Source organism: Primulina eburnea, chromosome 9 (assembly GCF_022965805.1).
Source record: "Primulina eburnea isolate SZY01 chromosome 9, ASM2296580v1, whole genome shotgun sequence".
Classification (NCBI taxonomy): Eukaryota; Viridiplantae; Streptophyta; class Magnoliopsida; order Lamiales; family Gesneriaceae; genus Primulina; species Primulina eburnea.
In genome coordinates this window covers 19,772,166-19,782,174 of record NC_133109.1, presented here as the reverse complement: position 1 = coordinate 19,782,174, position 10,009 = coordinate 19,772,166, and the positions used below count along the sequence as shown (strand labels likewise).

The 10,009-nt window shown below is 36.2% G+C and overlaps 1 protein-coding gene across 1 annotated transcript; it reads right to left on the bottom strand.

The window, feature by feature from the left end:
- Positions 1–786: 786 nt before the first annotated feature.
- LOC140840787 (uncharacterized) lies at positions 787–1,446 on the bottom strand. Its single transcript, XM_073207952.1, has one exon. The coding sequence runs from the start codon at positions 1,444–1,446 to the stop codon at positions 787–789; it is 660 nt and encodes a 219-aa protein (XP_073064053.1).
- Between the last annotated feature and the right edge of the window lie 8,563 nt (positions 1,447–10,009).

The window sequence follows — 10,009 nt, the reverse complement described above, 5'->3', positions numbered from 1 at the left end:
CGAAACGTGCCAGAAAAGGAAAAACTAGTAAAACTCACACCCCAACTTCGGCTTCCGCAAAACACTATTTACGAGGCCGATTCCGGGAAACCAAAGACATGAATGACAACTATGACATACAATGAACAACTTTTGTGTTTAAACTAAGGTGAAATACGGTCACAAAAGGTATGGAAATGGGGAGTGAAAACAGTACCTGAAAAGTGAGTTTTCCGGCACTATTCCCTTCCCGGACAGTAGCGATTTATGAATTTTAACGAAAAATTGGTTGATGATTTTTCGACACCTCATTTTGTGGTATACTTCTGGGTAAGTTGAGAGTGTTGCGGAATTTTTATAGAATATTTGGAAGGATTTTGGATATATAAAGATATTTTTAGCCCATTTTTCTCTATTTTTGAGCTATAAACTCTCACCACTACACCCTATACTAGACCAACTCCTTAAACTCGAAAATTCAAGCTGAGAACTCTTGAAATTCCTGAAGTGAAGGGTGCATTTTATAGGCAATGATCAAGCCTTATCTCCAATCTATGATGAAAAAATCTTTATCACCGGTTGGCCAAGAAGGGAGGTGGTGTGTTGGTTAAGCAACTATGATGATGGTATGTTGGTATGTATGTATGTATGAAGGTGTATATATAAATATAATATATTGTTTATTTCTTTCATTTACATATATATATATATATATTTATTTAAAATACAATAATTAATAAATTTAATAATAAAATATAATATATGCAAATACCATTTAAGTTATGGGGTGCTACAATCTCCCCGCCTTCAAGGAATCCGGTCTCCAAATTCGAATAGATCTGGGTATTGTCGCCTAATATCCTCTTCTTTCTCCCAAGTGGCTTCCTCAATGTTTTGGTTCATCCAGAGTACTTTGACGAGTTGAACTTGTCTATTGCGAATTTCTTTGATTCTCTTGTCAAGTATCCGAACAGGTTGTTCTTCGTATGTCAAATCTCCTTCTAGGGTTAAATGTGCAGGGTCCTCTATGGGTGTTGAGTCAGTGAAGCTTTTTCTTAATTGGGATACATGAAACACGTTATGTATTCCAGATAGTGTCTTAGGTAGCTGGAGTTGGTAGGCTACAGGTCCTATTCTTTTTAGAATTTCAAAGGGACCTATGAATCGAGGTTGTAACTTTCCTATTCTTCCTGCCCTTCGGATTCCTTTCCTGGGAGATATTTTGAGGAGTACTTGATCTCCCACAGCAAATACCAAGTCCTTTCTTCTTTTGTCAGCATAGCTCTTTTGTCGACTTTGAGCTGATTGTATCCTTTGCTTGATGATGTGTACTTTATCAATTGCTTCTTGTATAATATCTGGCTTTATAGAGCGAGTTTTCCCATCCTTGGTGCACAGAAATTCTTCAAGATCCCAGTTCAGAGGGGAACTACATTTTCGTCCGTATAAAGCTTCATAAGGGGCCATTTGAATTGTAGCCTGGTAGCTATTATTATATGCAAATTCTATGAGGGGTAGATGATTTCCCCAGCTGTCTCCAAAATCTAAAATACAGGTGCGGAGCATATCTTCCAAGGTCTGGATATTTCTTTCAGATTGTCCGTCTGTCTCAGGGTGTGGGGAGCCGGACGCTAATCATATTCTTAATCATCATTGGGACTAATTAATCAATTATAATAAACAGGTTCTAAATTTTTTATTTAAAATACAAAGCGGAAACGTAATGTAATTTACTTCAGATTACATATTAAACATAAACATAAAAATCTTGTGTTATCTACAAGAATTCAACTAGGTTCAACTATATATCAGTACTGAATCCTAAGTTGCTTCGAAGCCCGGATCTCCACGCTATCTAGTCCATCCTCGTTCTTTTCTTGACCATGATCCTATCCCACCTGTTGCCATGCACACATACAAACAAGACAACAGCCGGATAACTCCGGTGAGAATTACATTCTCAGTATAAATCATGTATACATGCAATCATATAATCAATATAAACGTATATAACAGACTTTCATAACATGTATTCAAATCAGAACATAAATTCATATCAAGAATAACTCATATTCTACATATGTACCATCATCAGGAACATAAATCGCCATGTACCATATTCAGGAACATATCCAACATAAATCAATATAAACTATCAATTAGACTCGTGACTCCACATTTTAGACTAGACTCAATCCTAGCCTAGGGATCCCGGTTTCCATATGTTGGTATTCCTATATCGACCAACAGTAATAGAAAATACTCCAGTTCTATCCACGTCGATATAACCAAACATCTAGTGTCCTGACCTAACCGTCATAGACTGTGGTCCTATCGCCAATACACTATCTTGTGACATCGTGCAATGTGCCCGTGGCTATCCTGCCACTATCAGGTACTATAACTCCATAGAACAGGCATTTAATCAAATCAATAAACACAATGATAAAACATATTAATAAGTATGTGATTTAGGGAAACTCAAGTACATCCTACTTGAGTCGATGTCCCAATACCACATTGACTTAATCTTTATCTTCTCGGTCTGACAAAGTCGAAGTATCGAAGTCAAGTCCGTCCATATTAATTCTGAAATAATAGTATCAAATAGACCGTGTCAATATACCGCTTAACCCAAAGCCTGTTCTGATCAATACACAAATCAAAACATAATCTGATCAATGCCAATCGACATATGGTACCACAATACAATCTCAACCAATATCGAATCTGATCAATATCAATATACGGATGTTTCGACGGCATAATAATACAATCTTTATCACTCCGTCAGTCCCAACATCACAGATATAGTACCAGCACTCATAATCAATATCAGTACGAATCATAATCTCAATATCGGTACAATTCTGGTATCAAATCTCAATCAAATCGACTTTGAAAATTATAACAATTACATAAACAATCTGTTCTTCATTCTGACTTCAAATATACGATATCTACGGTATCAGAAACACCATACATGATTCCTATTCAATTTTGACAATATCATAATTTCAAACGATATCTAAACATAACAAAACTTATGTCCAGTTGTAACTGTCATTGCTAGGAACTCGATACTATACTCAGATTCAAAATTAGACGGGCGGATTTCTCACAAATCAACTTAAACTTTTCGATGGAAGTTAAACTCCCCTGACCCTCCGTTTCTTTTCCTTTTTATTTTTCAAGAAATTTGCATGATTTGTATATATATATATATATATATATATATATATATATATATATATATATATATATATATATATATATATATATATATATATAAATACACACGTTGCATATTAAGACAAGTGGCTTTCCTTCGTTCTACATGACTCGCGCATATGCGCGTCCTCTCCTCGCGCATATGCGCGAGACTTACTGTCTCGGCATCTCCACTTCGCGCATATGCGCGCCTTACACGCCACATATGCGCTAGGTCCTATGGACATTTCGTTGCATGGTTCGCGCATCAAGTCGCGCATGTGCACAAATGCACTACCCTCGCACATCTTTTGCGTCTTTTCTCGTCTTTTCCGGTCTAATCTTTTCCATCTAAAATCATATCAATAAATCCATAATTCATTTCAGATTAATTCCAGATTATAGTAATCAAATTCTCGGGCCTTACATTTCTCCCCCCTAAGACACGATTTCGTCCTCGAAATCACCGGTAAGCAATTTCAATAAAGAAGAAATGTATAATAAAGGTTCATTCAGAAAACTCATTTTATAAAATCATTCTGCAATCTCAATCTCATATCAGATTCTATCTCTTAGGTAGTTTCTTTCAATGCCCTGCCAACTTTACTGTATTTTCAACAGCAGAATATTTTCATTCTGGATTTTCATTCTTTCACGCATTCCTGATTTCAATCTGGAGAAGAATTCAAGAAGGATAATATCATCATACTTCTTAAGATCATTCTGATAAAATCAATCGCAAATACTGGCTGTACAACATCCGTATATATAAATCAATAGCTCCTAAGTCCTAACAACTCAATCTCGGCCTCAAATACCAACAGTCATCGTCCGACGTTGGAATATTTAATATTAATTCTCGAGCTATCTTCATTTGCTTCTAAATCAGTTTCATTTTCTTTATCAGATCTTTTATCCTATCGAATCCAATCTCAAGAATCACCGCAGTATCATCCCCATACGAATGAAATCCGCAGTTCTCACTGTACATTACCTTGACTCGAGCTATCTCGATACTCATCTAATAGCTATTATTGTATAATAATTCACAATGTGACAAGACAACAGGTCACTAGTGCTAAAATCCAGCACTACAGTTCCTGGATATCCTCCAGTATCTAGATAGTTCACTCCGACTATCCTTCAATCTATAAACCATAGCTGAAAAATCATGCTATACATTCTGACAGAGGTACAAAAATCAATCAGAAATCACGGTATGATATAATCAACTCCGGCATTCAATACAATCTGACCCCCTTTTCTGACATACCTCTCAGTCGTCTAGTCATATCTGTACTTCATCCTGTATAATATAACATATGCAGATTTGAACAATCGTTCAATAATAATATCACCGTCATAGAAAGATTTTGATGATTTCGTCACGAAATTCATAGAAATGTACTTCCATTTCTATTCAAGAATCAATAATTTATATAACCAATCTCCTGGTTTCTATCTTTCTGTTTTCATTTATCAGCGATTTAAACGTTTCAATTTAAATCTTGACATAACTGATTTCATTTGTTTACATCAAAACTATCCATTCAAATTATCACACATTTCCAGTTACCAGAATAATACTAAACCTACTACTGTGTGTATCTGACAATACCTGTCATTTCAAATTCGAAATATATGGCACAAACAAATAAGCTAATTATATAAAATAAAGTATTACCTACCTGGTATTCTGATTAACACTATGTTCTGACTATCAAAATCAAGTTCTGAACAGTCTGATCAAATTTCTGAACTGCTTTAATCTTTAAAATCAGTTCGGACTCGGCTGAACTGTATGTAATCTCAGCGGTTCATAACAATCGGTATCAAACACGGATTCAGAATAACAGCAATATCGGATCAGATTCAAAATACCAATCATTTATACTGATCTGGTAGACTCATATAACGTAATTTCTGACATTTCTGAAGTTCTGCTATTTTCAATGTCATTTTCAGCCACTGATCACGGTCTCAACTGTGCTACAATAAATCAGTATACTATATTCAGATATCACAAACTCTGAATATAATCTGTTGCAATCAAGATTCATATCCGAACCATTCTGTACACAACAATCTTAGTTCCAAGAATATTCAATACAATTTCAACTGTTCGATTCAATTAATCATACGCTGCAAATATATTAAAATATCATAGATATAATGAGCATAAAATCATTAGAATATTTCTGAACACATGATTTATCAACCCATAAACAGAACTGAAGTATTTTACAGAGAAACACATAATCAGATGTAACTCTAACTCCCGGCCAGTAAATCTTCTAACTGACATCCAATTCTTTCAATTCAATCAATATCATTCTGTGCAAAGTTCTGAAAATACCCACAATACCTGATATCGAGTCAAGACTGAACCATCGATACTGATTTCTGTACATTCTGAGCTGCCTTAATTTTCATAATCAGCTCTGGTTCTACTTGCACCGTATAAAGTCTCAACGGTTTATAATCTGTTTCAAATTCTAATCCAGACAAACAGCAGTCTTCTATCAAATTTGAAACACCAATCGTCGATAAGGATAAAGAACATACCTTTCGACTTAGTGCATCAGCCGCTGCATTAGACTTTCCTGGATAGTATTTGATTTCACAATCAAAATCTTTAAGCAAATCAAGCCATCTTCGTTGCCTCATATTCAATTCAGATTGTGAAAACAGATATTTCAAACTCTTATGATCAGAATATATCTCAAACTTCTCACCGTAAAGATAGTGTCGCCATATCTTTAATGCAAAGACAATGGCTGCCAATTCTAGATCATGAATTGGATAACGAGTCTCATGTGGTTTAATCTGTCTTGAGGCATAAGCAATAACATGCCCTCGTTGCATCAACACACATCCCAACCCTCTGTGAGAAGCTCACAATAAACCACAAAATCACCAGTACCGGATGGAATAGTCAACACCGGTGCACTGGTCAACCTCTTCTTCAACTCCAGAAAACTGGTCTCACATTCTTCAGACCAAACAAATGGAGCATTCTTCTGAGTCAGCTGAGTAATTGGTTTAGCTATACTTGAGAAATCTTTAATGAAACGACGGTAGTATCCTGCTAAACCCATAAAACTGTGAATTTCGGGTACTGATGTCGGTCTTGGCCAAGAAATCACGGTGTTGGGATCGGTTATTGGGGTAACATCGTTGAGCTATAATAGCTCGGTTCTTGAAATATTGAACACCGATGAATTAAATCGAGTTTGATATGAAATCAAGCGGAAAACACTCGAAATAATCCTTCGTAGAAACTGAATAAATATTTTATAAACCATTTAAGATATATGCAAGTTGAATGAGTAAAAAGATTTTCGGTTAAAGCATTTTATCAAACACTTGGTATGCAATATTTTGGTATTTGAAGAACACATAAAATGCTTCAACAATGCATCTTTAAAACTAATGGAAATGATAAGTAAATGCAATAAACAAATAGACACGAATTTGTTTATGGATGTTCGGAGATTTCAAACACTCCTACGTCACCCCTTCTTCCCCTTGGGAAGGATTCACTAGAAGACTATGATTCATACAACTCTTTGTACAAACCCGATCCGGAAGGGCAGCACCCAACTAGAACTCCTAGCACTCAAGATTGTAGGCAGCACCTCACAATCAGCATATTGTTTAATGTCTCATATGCAAAGACTACATACACAAGTTTTACGTCTTTGTGCAAGACTCACTCAACTAAAATTTTCAGCTCAAAGTCTCTGTATATGTGTGAGTGATTGTGTGTGAGGAATTTATCAGTTACAGTGTACATCTCAAATGTTTCCTCACACAAGGGCTTGTGCTCTCAACTAGCTGATATATTCATGCTAAGTGCCCATGCTTTGAATCCACTTCAAAAGCTATTGTTTGATCTTCAATATGTTGTATTTATAAGCCCCAACATTGATATATACGTTAGACACAAGAATATGACCGTTTGGAAAGTTTCTGTGCTGTTTCGGGAATTGCAACGGTCAAATTCAGCAATTTTCCCGACTGGTCAACTCTGGTCAACTGGTCAACTCTGGTCAACTCAACTGATCGTTCAGTTCAACTGGTCAGCAGGTCAGCAGCTGGTTCAGTTCAGCAGGTCAGCAGCTGGTTCAGTTCAGCAGGTCTGGTTCAGTTGAGTTTCAACTGGTTTGCTGAAATCAGCCTAACTGATTTCAGTTGGTGCAGAACCAGTAGCTTCATCGTCATTTATCAATATCGTAAGCTTCGATTCAGACTTTGACTTATAAGAATGATTTGTAGATCTTTGTCTTATCTTTCCAACGCATACTGAATCGCTTCGTTTCGATAACCGATCTGAGAGATATGACCAAAATACCACAGCTGCTCAAAGCCAACTGATTGCTGTTTTCGTGCAATCAGTTCGTCACTTCAGCGATCAGTTAGCCCTTGATAACATCCGATTTTGCCCAACTGACGTGAAATGCGATTTGTTCCAAATTGAGTTTTCTAATCACTCCAATTCGCGGATTGTAATTTGGATCATCCAGTTGAGAGATATCTTCAAAACACCGAAGCTCGCCAGAAATTTAGTTTGTGCAAAATTCAGTTTCAGCTTGCTTCTTGTGTTTGCAACTTCACACTTGAGTAAATATGTTAGAAACATAATAACAAGTTTTGTTAACATCAAAATCAAGATTGTGAACTTGAAAAGTTCCAACAATCTCCCCTTTTTGATGATCACAAAACTTGGATAAACAATCAACTCAACTAACATATTTCTCCCCCTTTTTGTGTGAATCAAAAGTCATATTTTCAAAACATTTTAAACAAAATTTTCTCCCCCTCAATATTTAAAAATAATAACTCCATTAAAATCTTAATGAGGTCTCCCCCTATATTTTTGAAATTTTGAAAAATGTAAAATAAGAGAGATAACTCACCAATTTTCTTCATGGCTCATTTTCTGCTGCAGCACATATGCTTTGAAAATTTTATGGAGCATAACTAGGATGAAAATTTTATACCGCTGCGAACCTCTACAAGTCTAGTTTACAACGCAAAAAACGATTCGTCATTTGGACACTCGAGCAAGGAGATATGTCATTTTTCCCACGGTCGCTACAAGCTGCGCGAAAATTCAGTTTTGCATATATATGTGTAAAAAATCTGAAATTTCGAATTTTAAACATCAAAATCAGTTTCAATGCTCTTTCAAGAACAACCCGCTCTGATACCACTTGTTGGGATCGGTTATTGGGGTAACATCGTTGAGCTATAATAGCTCGGTTCTTGAAATATTGAACACCGATGAATTAAATCGAGTTTGGTGTTCAAACCAAGCGGAAAACACTCGAAATAATCCTTCGTAGAAACCGAATAAATATTTTATAAACCATTTAAGATATATGCAAGTTGAATGAGTAAAAATATTTTCGGTTGAAGCATTTTATCACACACTTGGTATGCAATATTTTGGTATTTGAAGGACACATAAAATGCTTCAACAATGCATCTTTAAAACTAATGGAAATGATAAGTAAATGCAATAAACAAATAGACACGAATTTGTTTATGGATGTTCGGAGATTTCAAACACTCCTACGTCACCCCTTCTTCCCCTTGGGAAGGATTCACTAGAAGACTTTGATTCATACAACTCTTTGTACAAACCCGATCCGGAAGGGCAGCACCCAACTAGAACTCCTAGCACTCAAGATTGTAGGCAGCAACTCACAATCAGCATATTGTTTAATGTCTCATATGCAAAGACTACATACACAAGTTTTACGTCTTTGTGCAAGACTCACTCAACTAAAATTTTCAGCTCAAAGTCTCTGTATATGTGTGAGTGATTGTGTGTGAGGAATTTATCAGTTACAGTGTACATCTCAAATGTTTCCTCACACAAGGGCTTGTGCTCTCAACTAGCTGATATATTCATGCTAAGTGCCCATGCTTTGAATCCACTTCAAAAGCTATTGTTTGATCTTCAATATGTTGTATTTATAAGCCCAAACATTGATATATATGTTAGACACAAGAATATGACCGTTTGGAAAGTTTCTGTGCTGTTTCGGGAATTGCAACGGTCAAATTCAGCAATTTTCCCGACTGGTCAACTCTGGTCAACTGGTCAACTCTGATCAACTCAACTGATCGTTCAGTTCAACTGGTCAGCAGGTCAGCAGCTGGTTCAGTTCAGCAGGTCAGCAGCTGGTTCAGTTCAGCAGGTCTGGTTCAGTTGAGTTTCAACTGGTTTGCTGAAATCAGCCTAACTGATTTCAGTTGGTGCAGAACCAGTAGCTTCATCGTCATTTATCAGCATCGTAAGCTTCGATTCAAACTTTGACTTATAAGAATGATTTGTAGATCTTTGTCTTATCTTTCCAACGCATACTGAATCGCTTTGTTTCGATAACCGAGCTGAGAGATATGACCAAAATACCAAAGCTGCTCAAAGCCAACTGATTGCTGTTTTCGTGCAATCAGTTCGTCACTTCAGCGATCAGTTAGCCCTTGATAACATTCGATTTTGCCCAACTGACGTGAAATATGATTTGTTCCAAATTGAGTTTTCTAATCACTCCAATTCGCGGATTGTCATTTGAATCATCCAGTTGAGAGATATCTTTAAAACACCGAAGCTCGCCAGAAATTTAGTTTGTGCAAAATTCAGTTTCAGCTTGCTTCTTGTGTTTGCAACTTCACACTTGAGTAAATATGTTAGAAACATAATAACAAGTTTTGTTAACATCAAAATCAAGATTGCGAACTTGAAAAGTTCCAACACACGGCTTCCACTTTACTGGGATCCACTGATATACCATCTCCAGATATAATA

Excerpts from the sequence above, each read along its gene's own strand:
- LOC140840787 (XM_073207952.1), bottom strand. The coding sequence starts at position 1,446 with ATGGCCCCTTATGAAGCTTTATACGGACGAAAATGTAGTTCCCCTCTG.